Source organism: Haliotis rubra, unplaced genomic scaffold, assembly GCF_003918875.1.
Source record: "Haliotis rubra isolate DU_JTF1 unplaced genomic scaffold, ASM391887v1 Scf1068, whole genome shotgun sequence".
Classification (NCBI taxonomy): Eukaryota; Metazoa; Mollusca; class Gastropoda; order Lepetellida; family Haliotidae; genus Haliotis; species Haliotis rubra.
The window spans coordinates 61,341-80,440 of record NW_025764968.1 but is presented as its reverse complement, the minus strand read 5'-3'; the positions used below and the strand labels follow the sequence as shown (position 1 = coordinate 80,440).

General features: G+C 37.9%; 3 protein-coding genes across 3 annotated transcripts; 2 read left to right on the top strand and 1 right to left on the bottom strand.

Annotated features, from left to right (window-relative positions):
- Positions 1-122: 122 nt before the first annotated feature.
- On the bottom strand, positions 123-2,273 carry LOC124279260 (uncharacterized protein K02A2.6-like). Its single transcript, XM_046715081.1, has one exon. The coding sequence runs from the start codon at positions 2,271-2,273 to the stop codon at positions 123-125; it is 2,151 nt and encodes a 716-aa protein (XP_046571037.1).
- Positions 2,274-7,004: 4,731 nt separating this feature from the next.
- Positions 7,005-7,942, top strand: LOC124279251 (CHRNA7-FAM7A fusion protein-like). The gene is made up of 2 exons (XM_046715070.1): positions 7,005-7,573; positions 7,939-7,942. The coding sequence occupies exons 1-2, from the start codon at positions 7,005-7,007 to the stop codon at positions 7,940-7,942; spliced, it is 573 nt and encodes a 190-aa protein (XP_046571026.1).
- Positions 7,943-16,494: 8,552 nt separating this feature from the next.
- Positions 16,495-16,917, top strand: LOC124279243 (neuronal acetylcholine receptor subunit alpha-7-like). Its single transcript, XM_046715057.1, has one exon. It carries the CDS (start codon positions 16,495-16,497, stop codon positions 16,915-16,917), a length of 423 nt encoding a protein of 140 aa, XP_046571013.1.
- Positions 16,918-19,100: the final 2,183 nt, after the last annotated feature.

The following is a 19,100-nucleotide window of genomic DNA, read 5'->3' as shown; positions in this document are numbered from 1 at the left end:
ATCGAGATGCATATGCTACAGGCTGACCATTTTGGATCAGACAAACACCCAGTCCATTTTGTGATGCATCACACTGAAGGCTTGTCTCAGCGTCATTGTCAAAGTACTTCAGTACAGGTGGTTCAGACAGAATATGTTTGATTTTTTTCCAAACACTTGCCATGAACTTGCTCATCCCACCTGAAGTTCACATCACTTTTCAACAGATCCCTCAGAGGTGCAGTCACTTCAGACAAGTTGGGTACAAATTTCTGAACAAAGTTCACCATCCCTAAAATGCGCTTAATACCCTGCTTATCCGTTGGTGTGGGCATGTTTGTGATTGCTTCAACTTTCATGTGATCAATCTTTAATCCATCCGAGGTTACGACATGTCCCAGATAAGGCACCTCGGTCAGTTTCAGTTTGGATCTGTTCAATTTGATAGTTCTGTTTCTGCATCGATCAAGGAACTTGGACAACTTCTCATCATGATCAGCTTCAGCCACTTCATAAGTGTCTCCAACACCATAGATCAGAACATCATCATGTACAGCACGTACTCCATCCAAGCCACATATTGCCTCATTCAAACGGCGCTGAAACTCCTCAGGTGCTGGTGACAACCCGAATGGCATTCGTAGCCAACGGTAACGGCCCCAAGGTGTTTCAAATGTTGTCAAGAAACTGCTTTTCTCCTCCAGTTGGATATGCCAAAATCCATTTTTAGCATCTGCTAAAGTAAAGCACTTAGCATTTGATAATTCCGGCAGAATGTCATCAATTGTCTTTATTGGATAATGATTCCTCTTGAGAGCTTGATTCAGTGGTTTAGGATCTATGCAAATCCTTATCTTGTCAGTACCCTGTTTCTTGACCACAACAAGTAGGGCAGAGATCCAGTCAGTAGGAACATTCACAGGGGTGATGATCTTCAGATCAGCCAGTCTTTCAAGTTCAGCCTTGAGTTTCTGTTGTAAGGCAAATGGAACCTTACGACATGGTAGCTGGACTGGTGTCACAGTCTCATCTACTTCAAAACGCAACAAACCATCAAGTGTGCCCTCTCCCTCAAATACATCCTTGTAACGATGGATTATGTCCGTCAGATCCAATCTTGCTAACTCTGTAGAAACATCTCCACTACCTGAGATCTGGAAAATGTTCTCAAAGTTCACAGTGATTAGCTGCATTTGTTGAACAGCTATTGCACCAAGTATTGGTGGTGAGCCTCTGTCCCTCGTTATCAAGAATGCAATGGTGTATTCACCCTCATTCCTGGGATTTTTGACAGTCACTTCACACTTGCCAACAGTTTGAGATTTCACTCCATTGTACATTCGAAGAGTAGTATTGACCTGTGTTTCCAACTTTTCCAGGTGGGGATCCTGAAACACATTAGCGTAGATAGTCTCTGGCAACACATTGACAGTAGATCCACAATCTAACTGAAATTTGACCTCAGTTTCCTTGATGAGGAGGACAGCAAAAATCTTCCGTAAATACTGTTGACTTTCACCGTGTAATTGAACACTGTTCACATTTTCAACATCCACTGATAAAATATATTCATCCTCAGTATCCTCATCACTCAGTAGTTGAACATTGGCTTGACTCGACTGGCACACATAAGCAAAATGATTTGGTCGTTTACATTTGTTGCAAATTCTTCCCCATGCTGGACATTCCTTCCTGTTGAACACATGACTGCGTCCACAAAATTTGCACTGTAGAGACTGATCACTTCTGGTAGTCAATCCAGGTTTAGTTTCCTTTCCTTTGGGTTTTTTGTAACCTCTAGTTTTACTGATAGCTTGCACATCCTCAGTGTTTGATAGAGATTTTAGTCTAGCAGCTGCTCTCTCATGGGACCTACAGATGTCAATACAATCTTTCAGTGATAGGTTCGAAGACTGCAGCAGCCTCTTGCGAGTGGAGTTATCACAAATGCCCATCACCATTCGATCCCTGATGAGACTATCTTCAAGTGTTCCATAATTGCATGTTTTAGCTAGAGTTCTAAGTGTTGCTACATAAGTATCAACAGATTCAAAGTGTTCTTGATTCCGCTTGTTGAAATTGAACCGTTCCCATGTTTCATTGGTCTCGCCAATGCAGTAAGCTTCTAGTTTGTCCAATATTTTCTCGACTTTCCTCCTATCATTTTCACTGTCGAACTGCAACCCATCCAATATGTCTAGAGTTTCAGAACCAATACAAGTTAACAGTGTAGCTGATCTGCCTTCATCAGAATCTGTCTTTGTTCGAGAAGCAAGCTCATAGTTTCCCCACATTCATTTGAACTTTATGAAATTTCTCGTCAAATCACCCTTCAGATCAAGCTTAGGAGGCAAAGGAATGTTCATAGGTACATGATTCACTTGAGGTGAAGGAATATTTCCACTTTCATCAGCCATGATTGAGTAGTAGTAGCAGTAGTTTCGCTTATCCATATATTACTCACGACTAGCAATATAATCCGATTCACAGAAACTCCGTTAGTCACAGATTCAATATTGTCACACAAAACATCGCATGCTCTCCACTATCGAATTTAGGTGACACTGAACCACATGCGTCTCGGCTCTTTCAATCAAAAGATATTCAGTCAGTAATGCACAACAATTTGTAAAGTTTGTCAGGCGTACTCACTTCTGACACCATGTTAAGTTATATGTCATGTCTGGAGATGTCCTAGGAAGACTCAGAAAACATGAAACTGTGGTGGGAGACGAACACTTTACTCCATGTTGGTTTTGGCCTACACAGACGCACGTTGCCCATGGACCAGTCATTGTGTACAGACTCTTAGGGAGTATTCATTATGCAACAATGGGATGTTGACATAGAATGTTAGAATGATGGAATGGTGAGCTAGGATGGTAGAAAGATGAGGGGATGGTGAGATAGGATGACAGAATGATGAAGGGATGGTGAGATAGGATGACAGAATGATGAAGGAATGGTGAGATAGGATGACAGAATGATGAAGGATGGTGAGCTAGGATGACAGAATGATGATGGGATGGTGAGATAGGATGACAGAATGATGATGGAATGGTGAGATAGGATGACAGAATGATGAAGGGATGGTGAGATAGGATGACAGAATGATGAAGGAATGGTGAGATAGGATGACAGAATGATGAAGGGATGGTGAGCTAGGATGGTAGAAAGATTATGGGATGGTGAGATAGGATGACAGAATGACCAAGAAACTAGGTACAATAGTCTTGTTGTATTTTTATAAATAGAGTACAAGTGAACTATGTTGTATATATTCAGTGTATTACTGAAAAGAAAAGAATATTTTATAGGATACTGAATTGCAATCCAATTCATAAAAGACATTTTTCTACAATAACAGAAAAATGTCATTAATACATTATCCTCAAAATGCTTCTTGAAAGATATATCTTCAAGATATTTCACAGACACTCCAGATTAAACATGTGATAAGTAAGCAAGCAGGCATGTGTTTGGCAAAAGAAAGAACATTTTCCCTCATTTGAACTTGATGGGCTTTCAAAGTTTCAGATAGAAATATTGGACAGGTCACAGTTGACAGCTCAAAAGACAAACCCTGTCCTCAACTGAAACATAATCTGAATTATAAAGGCAAAAATTAGAAAACACAAAAACATTCCTCAAAAGCATGTGCATGATATGTATACATAAGGAAAAAAGTTAAGCACCCCCTTTTGTAACTGACAAAAGGTTTGCAATGGTAAATAATAGTGCTGTAAGGTTCATGTTGTGTCTAAAATGGTACGATTGCTATAGGATTCTGTGACAGTTAGTCAGGTTTGTCGCTCAAAAACATCCGGAGAGTGATCGCAAGAAAGCAATGCATGATTTTCTCAAAATGCAGTATGCGCACATGCCAGAAATCAGTATTTATTCTGAAAGTTTTAATAAATAATAATAATAATAATAATAATAATAATGTGTCCATTTATATAGCGCCAAACTCCACACTAGGTATGTTCATAGCACTAACAATCAATAAGGCATTATTGAAGTCCATAGAACTTTTTGTAGACGCTTAAAGTTTTCAAGGGTTGGAGACAGCTTAAGTTCATCAGGGAGGGAATTCCAATTGACCGATGCCATGTTCTGGTAAGATCTGTAGCCAAATGATTTGAGGTTCCACTTTGTGTTTTCATGTGTACATTATTTCTATGAGACCATGGCTCGAAGAAGGATGACAGAAGCACAAAGTTGGCAAGTGACTGGAATGCGTAATGCTGGTTTGTCTCACAAAGCAATAGGGCGTGAAATGAACATTCACTTCACTGCAATCAGCCGTTTGGTGAGGAAATTCCTGCAAACAATCCATGTGAAGGACAGACCACGACCCAGGAGACCGTCTAAGACTAATAAGCGCGAGGACAGAGCATTGGTAAGACTTAATCCATTTGCCTCAAGTACAGTTTTAAAGGGTATCTGTTTACCCAACCGTCGTTTGTCATCCATGACTGTTCGAAATCACCTGAGACGTGCTGGATTGAGATCCAGATGACCTATCACAAGGTCCTTACTGCAAGATAGGGTTGAAACGGTATGCTCTTACCACGGTACATATTGCGGTACAAAGCTTCGGTTCGGTCCATTTCAGTTGGGTATATGAGATATGATGATAATGCAGAAAATTGACAAGAGCCAAACCTAGATAGATTTTGACAATATGATTCGATTTTTAGACATTTTAGAAAAGGTTTTAAAAGGTTCATAAAATGACGGTCCGAAAACGAAAAATACCAATTTTTTTTATTGTACTAAGGCATACTCGAACTGATGGCAGCGTACTTCGGTTCTACTGAGTAGTCGGTTCTACGAACACCGTTTCACCCCTACTGCAAGATCACCACAAGAGACTCAGATTAGCATGGTGCTTTGCGCATAGAGGGTAAAATCTAAGGACATGGTGCAAGGTTCATTGGTCGGATGAATGCAGATTTTTACTGCATGTTACTGATGGTTGGGTGAGAGTATGGCCGCGGCTAAATACAGCATTGGCACATAGGAACATCCTGCCAACAGTTGTTTTTGGTGGTGGTGGTTCGATTATGATCTGGGGTTGTTTGTCACATGACTAGATTTGGTGACAATTTGTGGTCACCTAACAGGCGATTGCTACAAGCAGGAGGTGCTTGATCCAGTTGTTGTGCCTCATATCGACAACCATCCCCTTGCAATGAGACTGTTCTCTATGGATGACAACGTTAGACCTCACCGAGCTCGTGCTGTGACAGCTTTTCTTGAGACCAATGCTGTGGACTGAGGTTATCATGGCCTGCCATGAGTCCTCACATCAACCATTTGGAGCACATTTGAGACCTCATTGGTCGTCGAGTACAACCCTATGATCCTCCTTTGCAAATGATTCAACAGTTGGAAGCTGCCTTACACCAGGAATGGGGAATGTGACCATACAAGACATAAGGAGGTATACTGGTGGTATGCAACACACGATGGAAGATGTCATCAGTGCACAAGGTGGATACACAAGATATTGACTTTAAACAGTTCAGTTGTGAAGCAAATGGGTGAAAGTACACTTTTCAGACTAATTTAACACACTTTGTTGTCTGTTTTTCTTTGCAGGACCATACTTGTGAAGGGTATACTTTCCTATCACAAAATCAGTTGTTTTGCAAAGTCATGCTTAAATTACGAACGTTTTTAAACATTGCTTCTTAAAAAAAAAACTCAATTGTAGCCAGTTCATAAAACTTCTGAAAAAATACTAGGGGTGCTTTACTTTTGTCTTTATGTATATAAACAATTTCACATCAGCATTTAACCATTATGTGTACAGAACAGACTCAGCCCGTTTCCATCATCATCCCATTTGTAGTATTTACTTATATTAAGGTTGTTTGATCATAATCCCCCTCGTTATAGATGACATCAGTATGTAAACCTGAGTCCATTTCCTGTTATTCCCAACCACACCTATAATCAATATGTGACTGTATGCCTTCCATTACATTCTGCTTATTTATGATGTGAAACACATTTAACGATAATGAGTCATTAAGTTTAGTTCAGACTTAGGACTATGAATGTTCAAGCAAACATGAGAGAGGTTTTGTGTGTTATTTCAGAATTCTAACAAGTACCAAGCAAATGCAATCACATACTGCCATTATCAATACAAATATACACTCACATGCTCTGGGTAACAAGCACAAATAGAAATTTATAGCTCACCTGGTTAATGATATCCCACCTGTGCCTATGTCTAAAGCATCAGCAGTAAAATCCACCAGCAAATCAGATTCACAAGTATTGATCATCAAGGGTTAATTCAGAATCTGGAGTGGAACAGATACTCATAAATGTACTTTCACTTTTGTCTACACACAAAAACTGATGAAGAATGAATAAAACTGACAAAAGGAATAAAATCTCTATAAGACTGACAGGCTTTTCTTATAGAAGGTGAAATCTTCATTTTTCTGAGGCACAAAGTGTAGAGGAACAGGGTTAATTCAGAATCAGGAGTGGAACAGATACTCATAAATGTACTTTCACTTTTGTCTACACACAAAAACTGATGAAGAATGAATAAAACTGACAAAAGGAATAAAATCTCTATAAGACTGACAGGCTTTTCTTATAGAAGGTGAAATCTTCATTTTTCTGAGGCACAAAGTGTAGAGGAACAGGTGAGCTAACATTAAGTTTGTTCAAACACTCTAAACCAGTCTCTATATAAAGTTAAATATCCATCCTTTTCAGCAGTCACACACAAAACCTCATGGTTTTGTGTGGATGCTTTTCATTGGATGAAGGCCAACAGTAGTAATTTACAACAGACAACTTGGTGTTCGGTCACAAACACAGGCAAGTTCAAGACCATATGTGTAACTGATGCCTTTCAGTTTCCTTTTGATGAACAGAAATGTCAACTTGTCTTTGATTCGTATCGGAATTATATCAAATTGAATGAAATCCCATTGCCAAGTTTTGAATACATGTCACTTGTAAAGAACGATTCTGAATGGACAGTGATACAAATGACAAGTGGAGTTGCATTCTTTAAGGGATATCCTTTCCAATCAGTGACCTTGACCCTGAAGAGACAGAGTCACTTCTATGTGTTAAGCATCATTATTCCAATGGCCTTGACCTCCATCATGAATGCGTTTGTCTTCATCCTTCCTGCAGATTCCGGAGAGAAAGTATCCTTTCTTGTTTCCATCTTTGTGTCACATGCTGTGTTCCTCAACTTTGTCTACGACATCATGCCAAGGACATCCACCAGAGTTCCAAAGATCATGATCTATCTCATCTGTATCCTCCTTCAAAGCTTCCTGGCGCTCCTGGCTGTCACAACAACCCTCAGGATCAGGAACAACCAACTCCAGGGAGATCACGAGAGAGTTTCAACTGTGGCAGACAAGACAGAGGGGGATAACGCCTCAGAGGTGTCCAAGATGAAAGGTAGACTCCACAACTTGGATGCTCAGAAGATGGATAACATCCTTTTTGTGGTATTGCTATCCATCGCCATCATCAACACTGTTGTTTTTGTTGCCAAACTCACATCTATGTGCAGCATAACTGCAGTTGGAAAGTTGTTTAAGTATGTTTTGCACTTGTTTGTGCCATGGGAAAACATTTTGGATATCTGGAGATGTTTTGTTTATGTCAATTTTTAAGAGATTTTAATTACCCATTATGCCAAGAGATGTTTCACATACAAGTTTGGCAATTGGATGGTGTGTGGCGACTGTGTCCAGGGAGCGGGAGAATTAAACACCCAGCTTTCTGTCAATGACCATGACATCCCAAACACCTCTGACAATTTGACTGTCAGAAGATTTAGCTACAATTTGAATTAACAACTCAGAAGAAAAAAGATTGAAGTTTGGATGTGTTTTTAACTCAACCTGTTATAGTTTTTTTTCTTGAGTTCTGTTAGAACTGACATGACATTTCGTGTTGTAGATGATGGTTTTAAATGGAACTAGTTTTCCATGTTATATGACATTCACATGTTGTCATATGAAGTTATTGACATTGTTCTAGCAAGTAATTAATTTTGTTATATCAAGTTATAAATGTTATATGAAAGTTATCATGTTGGATTTATCAAGGCATCAATTCACTGTTGTACCTTGGGATGTTATATCCTTAGAATTGGCAACTGTATGACGTGTTATGACTCACATCATTACAGTGTTATATCAAGTTATATCAATGTTATAGGAAGGTAATAATTTTGGATTTATCAAGGTATCAACATTGTTGTCACACAACCTACATATATATGTTCCATAATTGCACTTAAAAATGTAAATACTTTAGGTTTGCATGCACATGTTTGTTTAACATAATTCTAGTTAGAAATTAAGCTTTATTTGAATACTTATCTTTAGCACTTGTTTTTATCATGGAATAACTGTTTGAATATCTGCAGATGTTGTAGATGATGGTTTGAAATGGATTTATCAAGATCTCAACACTGTTGTTGCACAACCTGCATATTGCACCTGAAAATGTAATACTTTTGGTTTGCATGCACATGTGTTTGGTTAACATATATCTAGAAATTAAGCTTTATTTGAATACTTATCTTTAGCACTTGTTTTTATTGAATATCTTAAGATGTTGTAGATGATGGTTTTAAATTGAATTAGTTTTCCATGAATTATGACATTTCAATGTTGTCATATGAAGTTTCTGACATTCTTCTCGCAAGTAATTAATTTTGTTATATCAAGTTATATCAATGTCAAAAGAAGGTAATAAGGTTGGATTTATCACGATTACAACCATATGTTGCATAATGGAAGTTTAAAATGTAAATAGTTGCACATGTTTGGTTTACAGAATTCTTGTTAGAAAATAAGCTTTATTGCATGCTTATCATTAGCACTTATTTTCACATCACTATAAACATATAAATAATCCAAAAGCGAGACAAAAATTGTTAGAGACCATAGATGCTTTAGCTTTTAAAACCCATGGCTAGAGATAAACCATCAGCTAGAAGATGTACATGGTGACATTGTTTTGCACAATGTTCCAAGCATACATTCTGACCATTCCATAATATCACTTACTATATCATTATCTGATGTGCAGAGAAGAAAAGGGTTCTGGAAATTAAACAATTCTCTTTTCAAAGACAAAGAGTATGTAGATCTTGTAAAACAAAACTATCAGTGATACCCTAGAACAATATAAAGATAATACAAACAAAGAAGATAATAGTTTTACCCTAAATGATCAACTGCTATGGGAAATGTTACTGTTGAACATATGGGGGAAGTACAATATATTATTCATAAACACGTAAAAAGAAAAATCTAGCTCTAGAAGCCAAATTAGAAGATTTAAATGGTTAGGAAATTTAATTAGGCAAAGTAAATGATGAAATTGAAAAAACCCATATTAATGGAAAAAATTTAGGAAACTAAATTCGAATTAGAAAATCTAAAAAAATAAAGACTGAAGGCTCCTTTATAAGATCTAAAGCCAAATGGATACAGCAAGGGGAAAAAACCATCCAAATATTTTTTACAATTAGAAGCCAGATATTTTCTTAATAAATCCATATCAAAATTTGAAAATAGAGATGGAATTGTATTAAACACACAAGATGGTATTATCCAAGAAGTAAAAAGGTATTACGAACATTTATATACAAGAGAAGACTGTACACAAATCGACTTAGAAAACCTTTTTACAGAGACGCCAATTCCATGACTAGATGATATCACTTCCAAATCTCTTGAAGGTAAATTGAGTTATGATGAAGTACTTAATGCACTAAAAAAATATGAAAAATGAAAAAAGTCCTGGCCCTGATGGATTCACAAGTTGTTTTGGTTAAATCTGCACAGATACCTTATAAATGCATTAAACTATGCATTTGATAATGGATCTTTTTCTATAACACAAAGGCAGGGATTGATAACATGTATCCCAAAAGAAAATAAATCTAAATTATATCTGAAATGTAAATAGTTGCATGTGTTTGTTTTACATAATTCTAGTTAGAAAATAAGCTTTATTGCATACTTATCATTAGCACTTATTTTCATCACAGAATAACTGTTTGAATATCTTCAGATGTCATATATTAATGTCAAGTTTACTGATATATTTACTTAATTTACTGATATATCCAGGGATGTTCTACATGTGGATTTTTCAATTAGATACATTTGCAACTAATGGCAATTCAACTATCACTGGACTTGAAGGACATTTTTTTCCTGAGATCACAAACCTGTGATGCGTGTCTGGAAACACATTAAATTAGTGCCAGCTTCATAAACTACACTGAAGTCAAGAACGCGTATGCCTGTCACAAGACATTTGGCAGTGACCAAATTCTGGACAGTTGTGAGTGCACTTAGAAAAATCACAGTGCCTGTTACTTATTGCTGATGTCAGTTATTTTACCCAATGTATTTTCTGTTGTAAGTCTAAATGTCTGTGTTTAAATTAAATTTATTGATTGTTCATTGATCCTGTGTTTTTCTCCTTTCACAATAGAGTTCTGCACACATAGAATTGTGGAAATCATTACAAGAGAATCTTGATGTGCATAATTTCTCCATTAATATGACATTGATCCATTACGAGGTAAATAACAAAGTTCAGGTAAATTACAGAGCTAAGTGGCTTCATTTCCACATCATGTGATTGGATGGAAGAAGTATGAAGGGATGGTGAGATTGGATGGTAGAAGTATGAAGGGATGGTGAGATTGGATGGTAGACTGATGAAAGGATGGTGAGATTGGATGATAGAATGAGGAAGGGATGGTGAGATTGGATAGTAGAATGAGGAAGGGATGGTCAGATTCAAAGGTAGGATGGTGAGATTTGATAGTAAAATGATGGGATGGTGAGATTGGATAGTAGAATAATGATGGGATGGTGAGATTGGATGGAAGAATAGAAATAAGATGGTGAGTTTGGATAGTAGAATGATGAAGTATGCAAGGTTGGATAGTAGAATGATGATGGTATGGTCAGATAGGATAGTAAAATGATGAAGTGATGGTGAGATTGGATAGTAGAATGATGAAGTGATGGTGAGGGTGGATGGTAGAATGATTAATGGATGGTGAGATTGGACAACAAAATGATGAAGTGATGGTGAGATTGGATGGTAGAATGAAAATAGCCTGGTGAGATTGGATGGTAGAATGATGATGGGATGGTGAGATTAGATAGTAAAATGATGATGGGATGGTGAGATTGGCTGGAAGAAGAATGATGGGATGGTGAGATTGGATGGTAGAATGAAAATAGGATGGTGAGATTAGATGGTAGAATGAAGGGATGGTGAGATTGGATAGTAAAATGATGATGGGATGGTGAGATTGGATGGTAGAATGATGGGAAGGTGAGATAGGATGGTAGAACGATGAGGGGATGATGAGATTGGATGGTAGAATAATGAGGGGATGGTGAGATTGGATGGTAGAATGATGAAGGGATGGTGAGATTAGATAGTAAAATGATGATGGGATGGTGAGATTGGATAGTAGAACGATGAAGGGATGGTGAGATTGGATGGTAGAATAATGAAGGGATGGTGAGATTGGATGGTAGAATGATGAAGGGATGGTGAGATTAGATAGTAAAATGATGGGATGGTGAGATTGGATAGTAAAAGTATGAAAGGATGGTGAAATTGGATAGAAGCATGATGAAGGGATGATGAGATTAGATAGTAAAATGATGAAGGAATGGTGAGATTGGATGGTAGAATGATGAACGTATGGTGAGATTGGATGGTAGAATAATGAAGGAACTGTGAGATTGGATGGTAGAATGAAGATAGGATGGTGAGATTGGATAGTAGAAGTATGAAGGGATGGTGAGATTTGACAGCAAAATCATGAAGTGATGGTGAGATTGGATGGAAGAATGATGAAGAGATGGTGAGATTGGATGGTAGAATGATTAAGGGATGATGAGATTGGATAGTAAAATGATAAAGTGACGAGATTTGATGGTAGAATGATGAAGTGATGGTGAGATTGGATGGAAGAATGGAAATAGGATGGTGAGGTTGGATAGTAGAATGATGAAGGATGGCAAGGTTGGATAGTAGAATGATGATGGGATGGTGAGATAGGACAGTAAAATGATGAAATGATGGTGAGATTGGATGGTAGAATGATGAAGGGATGGTGAGGTTGGATAGTAGAATGATGAAGGGACATGAGGTTGGATAGTAGAATGAGGGATGGTGAAATAGAATAGTAAAATGATGAAGTGATGGTGAGATTGGATAGTAGAATGATGGTGGGATGGTGAGATAGGATAGTAGAATGATGGGATGGTGAGATTGGATAGTAAAATGATAAAGTGACGATGAGATTGTATGGTAGAATGATGAAGTGATGGTGAGATTGGATAGTAGAATGATGGTGGGATGGTGAGATAAGATAGTAGAATGATGAAGGATGGCAAGGTTGGATAGTAGAATGATGATGGGATGGTGAGATAGGACAGTAAAATGATGAAATGATGGTGAGATTGGATGGAAGAATGAAAATAGGATGGTGAGGTTGGATAGTAAAATGATGAAGGGACATGAGGTTGGATAGTAGAATGATGAGGGATGGTGAAATAGAATAGTAAAATGATGAAGTGATGGTGAGATTGGATAGTAGAATGATGGTGGGATGGTGAGATAGGATAGTAGAATGATGGGATGGTGAGATTGGAAAGTAAAATGATGAAGTGATGCTGAGATTGGATGGAAGAATGAAAATAGGATGTTGAGATTGGATAGAATGATGAAGGATGGTGAGGTTGAATAGGAAAATGAAGAGGTGGTGAAATTGGATGGTAGAATAATGAAGGAACAGTGAGATTAGATGGTAGAATGAAGATAGGATGGTAGGGTACTGCTGCGATGGTGAGATAGGATGGTAGAAAGATCATTTGATGGTAGAATGCTGATAGATGGTGTGATAGGATGGTAGAAAGATCATTCGATTGTAGAATGCTAATGAATGGTGTGATAGGATGGTAGAATGATGGTGGGATGGTGGGATTGGATGGTAGAATGATGGTGGATGGTGTGATTGGATGGTAGAATGATGGTGGGATGGTGGGATTGGATGGTAGAATGTGGGATGGTGTGATTGGATTGTAGAATGATGTGGGATGATGTGATTGGATGGTAGAATGATGTAGAATGGTGTGATTGGATGATAGAATGATGTGGGATGATGTGATTAGATGGTAGAATGATGTGGGATGGTGTGATTGGATGGTAGAATGATGTGGGATGGTGGGATTGGATGGTAGAATGATGTGATTGGGTGGTAGAATGATGTGGGATGGTGTGATTGGGTGGTAGAATGTTGGATGGTGTGATTGGATGGTAGAATGATGTGGGATGGTGGGATTGGATGGTAGAATGATGTGGGATGGTGTGATTGGATGGTAGAATGATGTGGGATGATGTGATTGGATGGTAGAATGATGTGGGATGTGTGATTGGATGGTAGAATGATGTGGGATGGTGGGATTGGATGGTAGAATGATGTGGGATGGTGTGATTGGGTGGTAGAATGTTGGATGGTGTGATTGGATGGTGAGATTGGATGGTAGAATGATGTGGGATGGTGAGATAGGATGGTAGAATTATGTGGGAGGATGTGATTGGATGGTGAGATTGGATAGAAGAATGATGGGGGATGGTGTGATTGGATGGTGAGATTGGATAGTAGAATGATGTGGGATGGTGAGATAGGATGGTAGAATGATGTGGGATGGTGAACTGATTGTGTGGTTTTGGGATAGAATGGTACATTGGTGGGATGGTGAGAAAGGATAGCAGAATGGAGATACAATGGTAGAATTGTGATGGAATGGTGTGATAGGATAGTAGACTGACTGACTGACTGAGTTTAGTTTTACGCCGCTTTTAGCAATATTTCAGCAACATCACGGTGGGGGACACCAGAAATGGGCTTCACACATTGTACTATAGGATAGTAGAAAGATGATGGGATCTTCAGATAGGATGGTACAAAGATGATGGGATGTTCAGATAGGATTATAGAAAGATAATGGGATGTTCAAATAGGATAATAGAAAGATGATGGGATGTTCAGATAGGATAGTAGAAAGATGATGGGATGTTCAAATAAGATAGAAGAAAGATGATGGGATGTTCAGATAGGATTATAGAGTGATGACTGGATATTGAGACAGAAGGGTAGAATGAAATTGCAGAAAGATGATGAAATGGTGAGGTAGGGTAACAGAATGATGAAGGGATGGTGAGATAGGATGACAGAATGATGAAGGGATGGTGAGATAGGATGACAGAATGACCAAGAAACTAGCTACAACAGTCTAGTTGTATTTATATAAATAGAGTACATGTGAACTGTGTTGTATATATTCAGAGTATTACTGAAAACAAAAGAATACTTTATAGGATCCTGAATTCCAGTCCAATTTATAACAAAACCTTTTCTAAAATAACAGAAAACCATTAAAACATTATCCTCAAAACCATTCTTGAAAGATTTTTCTTCAAGATATTTGATAGACACTCCCGATTCCATTGATGCATTAAACATGTGATAAGTAAGCAAACAGGAATGAGTTTGGCAAAAGAAAGAATGTTCTCATCTGAACTTGATGGCCTTACAAGGTTTAACATAGAAATACTGGACAGCTCAAAAGACAAACCCTGTCCTCAACTGAAAAATGATCTGAATTACAAAGGCAAAAATTGGAAAACACAAAAACATTCCTCAAAAGCATGTGCATGATATGTATAAACAAATTCACAACATCAGCATTTAACCATTATGTGTACAGCACACACTCAGCTCATTTCCATAATCATCCCATTTGTTGTATTTACTTATATTAAGGCTGTTTGATCATAATCTCCTCCTTATAGATGACATCAGTATGCAAACCCGAGTCCATTTCCTGTTATTCCCAACCACACCTATAATCAATATGTGACTGTATGCCTTCCATTACATTCTGCTTATTTATGATGTGAAACACATTTAACGATAATGAGTCATTAAGTTTAGTTGTGATTTAGGACTATGAATGTTCAAGCAAACATGAGAGAGGTTTTGTGTGTTATTTCAGAATTCTAAAAAAGGTTCGGGCAAATACAATCACATACTGCCATTATCAATACAAATATACACTCACATGTTCTGCGCAAAAAGCACAAATGGAATTTATAGCTCACCTGGACAACAAAGCGATGTCAGAGCTGTGCTTACATCTGAAACCAACCTCTGAAACCTCGAGCTCATAGTCAGGCGACTATTCACTTGGTTAATCAATGTTCCTGTAAACACATCAGTTGTCAGGAAACTGTTTTCCATTTTCAATGTTCTGGAAAGTAACCTATGAAACCATTCTTTGTGTGGAGATACCATTCTTTTGTTTAACAATGGCCCCTTTAAAGACATTTTGGTCACATTCCAGGAGATGAATTATCCTTTTTAATTAAAGTTCCTTGGCACCTTTGTGTGTAAATTTGTATATAGATTGACTTGTCATTTATCTGAGGCACTCACATCAGGGAACAGGTAAGCTAACAACTGTGTTAACCATTCTTCCACATTATGTCTGTTCAAACATTGTAAACCATTCTCTTTATTAAACAAATTCATCATGTACAGCAATCAGAAACACAATCTCATGGTTTGGTGTGGATGTTTTTCACTGGATGAATGCCTACAGTAAGAATTCAGAACAGATAGTATTTGTGACCACAGTATCAACAACAACATTTGAGAGTCTAGCCTCCACAGAAACTTATAGCTTGTTTCAACTGACAGTGACAATGTATTCCCATCTGTCCTGGATATTTCTCACATATCTCGTGACATGCCTTCTGCTGAGGGAGACATGGACTCAAATACACAATTCCATCAACTACACAAGAGCTAAGAAGCCACCATTTCCTCCTGGACATTCAAAAGTAAATGTTTCTATTTACTTTGTACTTGGAGCTATATTGGACCTCAATTCTGTGGAACAACTTCTTACATTCACTGGAGTCATTACAGTTAACTGGACTGATCCCAGTCTGTCCTGGAACAAGTCACTTTATAATGGTAGCATTGACATTGAGCCTCATCAAGTATGGCTACCACAAGTTAATTTATTAAATGCTGTGAGTGACGCGTCTCTATTCTCATCCAGATCTTTCACAATGAGTCTAAATAATGATGGCCATGTTTTGGCATACACATCTGACATGTTCAAGACCATATGTGTGACTGATGCCTTTCAGTTTCCTTTTGATGAACAGAAACGTGAGTTAATATTTCATACCTATCGAGACTATATCAACTTGCATGTCAACCCTATATCCAGTTACGAATACACCTCATACATAAAGAAGGAGTCTGAATGGACATTAATACAAACGACAAGTGGAGATGTATCATTTATTGGAATTACTTTCCAATCATTGACATTTACACTTGAGAGACAAAGCCTATTCTACGTGTTAAGTATCATTGTACCAATGGCTTTGACCTCCATCATGAATGCTTTTGTCTTCATCCTTCCCGCTGATTCAGGAGAGAAAGTATCCTTTCTGATTTCCATCTTTGTGTCGCATGCTGTGTTCCTCAACTTTGTCTATGACATCATGCCAAGGACATCCACTAGAGTTCCAAAGATCATGATCTATCTCATCTGTATCCTGCTTCAAAGCTTCCTGGCACTCCTGGCTGTCACAACAACCCTCAGGATCAGGAACAACCAACTCCAGGGAGATCACAAGACAGCTTCATCTGTGGCAGACAAGACAGAGGGGGACACCTCCACAGAGGTGTCCAAGATGAAAGACAGACTCCACAACTTGGATGCTCAGAAGTTGGATAACATCCTCTTTGTCGTATTTCTATCAGCGGCCATCATCAACACTGTAGTTATTGTTGCCTAACTCATGTCTATGAGCAGCTTAACTGTAGTTGGAAGGTTATTTATGTATGTTTTGCACTTGTTTTTGTCAAGGAAAAACATTTTGGATATCTGGAGATGTTTTGGATATCTTGATATGCCTGGAGATGTTCCACATAAAAATTTGGCAATTGGATAGAGTGTGGCAAGTAAGTCCTCTAATGTCATTCAGGGAGCGGGAGAATTGAATATCCAGATATCTGTCAATGACTGTGTATTCGTTGACATCCCAAACACCTCTGACAATTGTACTGTTAGCAGTTTTAGCTACAATTTGACTCTAAAGTGATTGAAGTTTGGATGTGTTTTTAACTCTTGAGCTTTGGTAGAACTGACATGACATTTCGTGTTGTAGATGATGGTTTTAAATGGAATTAGTTTTCCATGTTATGACATCAAGATCTCAACACTGTTGGCAAGCAAATGTTGCATAATTGCACTTGAAAATGTAAAAAGTCATGGTTTGCACGAGCACATATGTTTGTTTTACATAAATCTAGTTTTATTGCATACTTATCATTAGCATTTATTTTTATCGCGGAATAACTGTTTGAATATCTTCAGATGTTATATATTAATGTCAAGTTTACTGCTTTATTTACTTAACATACTGATATATCCAGGGATGTTCTACATGTGGATGTTGCCATTAGATCTTTTTGCACACACTGGCAATTCAACTATCACTGGATTTGAAGGACATTTGTTCCTGACATCACAAACCTGTGATGCGTGTCTGGAAACACATTAAATTAGTGCCAGCTTCATACACTGGAGACAAGAACAGACAGATGCCTGTTACAAGACATTTGGTAGTGACCAAATACTGGACAGTCGTGAGTGCACTTAGAAAAATCACATTGCCTGTTACTTATTGCTGATGTCAGTTATTTTACCCAATGTATTTTCTGTTGTAAGTCTAAATGTCTGTGTTTAAATTAAATTTATTGATTGTTCATTGATCCTGTGTTTTTCTCCTTTCACAATAGAGTTCTGCACACATAGAATTGTGGAAATCATTACACGAGAATCTTGATGTGCATAATTTCTCCATTAGTATGACATTGATCCATTACGAGGTAAATAACAAAGTTCAGGTAAATTACAGAGCCAAGTGGCTTCACTTCCACATCCTGTCCACAAACTGTGATGACATCCAGTGCCCACTAAAAGCTCCATATACATAAAACAGTCAAATCACTGTTGGTTTGGTGAATACCTGGACATGTCAACAGAGTTAAGAGCTGTTGATGAGGCAGAGTCAGGACCAGACAATCTAATGATGGATACTGTGAGGTATAATTACTATCAACCTGGTCACAAAGACTGACCACACAATCCATTTTGTCAAAGGTAACAACCGCAAAGGTTTCAATCGACATGTAAGAATGATGATGGAATGGCAGGATAAAATGGTAGAATGATGAAGGGATGGTGAGATTGGACGGTAGAATAAACATAGGATGGTGAGATTAGATAGTAAAATGATGAAGGGATGGTGAGGTTGGATAGTAGAATCATGAAGGGATGGTGAGATTGGATGGTACAATGATGAAGTGATGGTGAGGTTGGATAGCATAATGAAGGAATGGTGAGATTGGATGGTAGAATGAAGATAGGATGGTGCGATTGGATGGTAGAATGATGAAGGGATGGTGAGGTTGGATGGTAGAATGATAAAGAAATGGTGAGATTGGATGGTAGAGTAATTAAGGGATGATGAGATTGGATAGTAAAATGATCAAGTGATGGTGAAATTGGATGGTAGAATAAAAATAGGATGGTGAGATTAGATAGTAGAATGATGAAGGGATGGTGAGGTTGGATAGTAGAATAAAGAGATGGTGAGATTGGATGGTAGAATAATGAAGGCACGGTGAGATTGGATGGTAGAATGAAGATAGGATGGTGAGATATTGGATGGTAGAATGATTAAAGGATGGTGGGATTGGATAGTAAAATGATGAAGTGATGGTGAAATTGGGTGGTAGAATGATGAAGTGATGGTGAGGTTGGATAGTAGAATGATGATGGGATGGTGAGGTTGGATTGTAGAAGTAATGATTAAGGGGTTATGATAAAGGGATGGTGAGATTGGATAGTAAATTGATGAAGTGATGGTGAAATTGGGTGGTAGAATGAAGTGATGGTGAGATTGGACGGAAG

What these genes read in the sequence shown, in the direction of transcription:
- LOC124279243 (XM_046715057.1), top strand. Translation starts at nt 16,495, where the DNA reads ATGGCTTTGACCTCCATCATGAATGCTTTTGTCTTCATCCTTCCCGCT.
- LOC124279251 (XM_046715070.1), top strand. Translation starts at nt 7,005, where the DNA reads ATGACAAGTGGAGTTGCATTCTTTAAGGGATATCCTTTCCAATCAGTG.
- LOC124279260 (XM_046715081.1), bottom strand. Translation starts at nt 2,273, where the DNA reads ATGTGGGGAAACTATGAGCTTGCTTCTCGAACAAAGACAGATTCTGAT.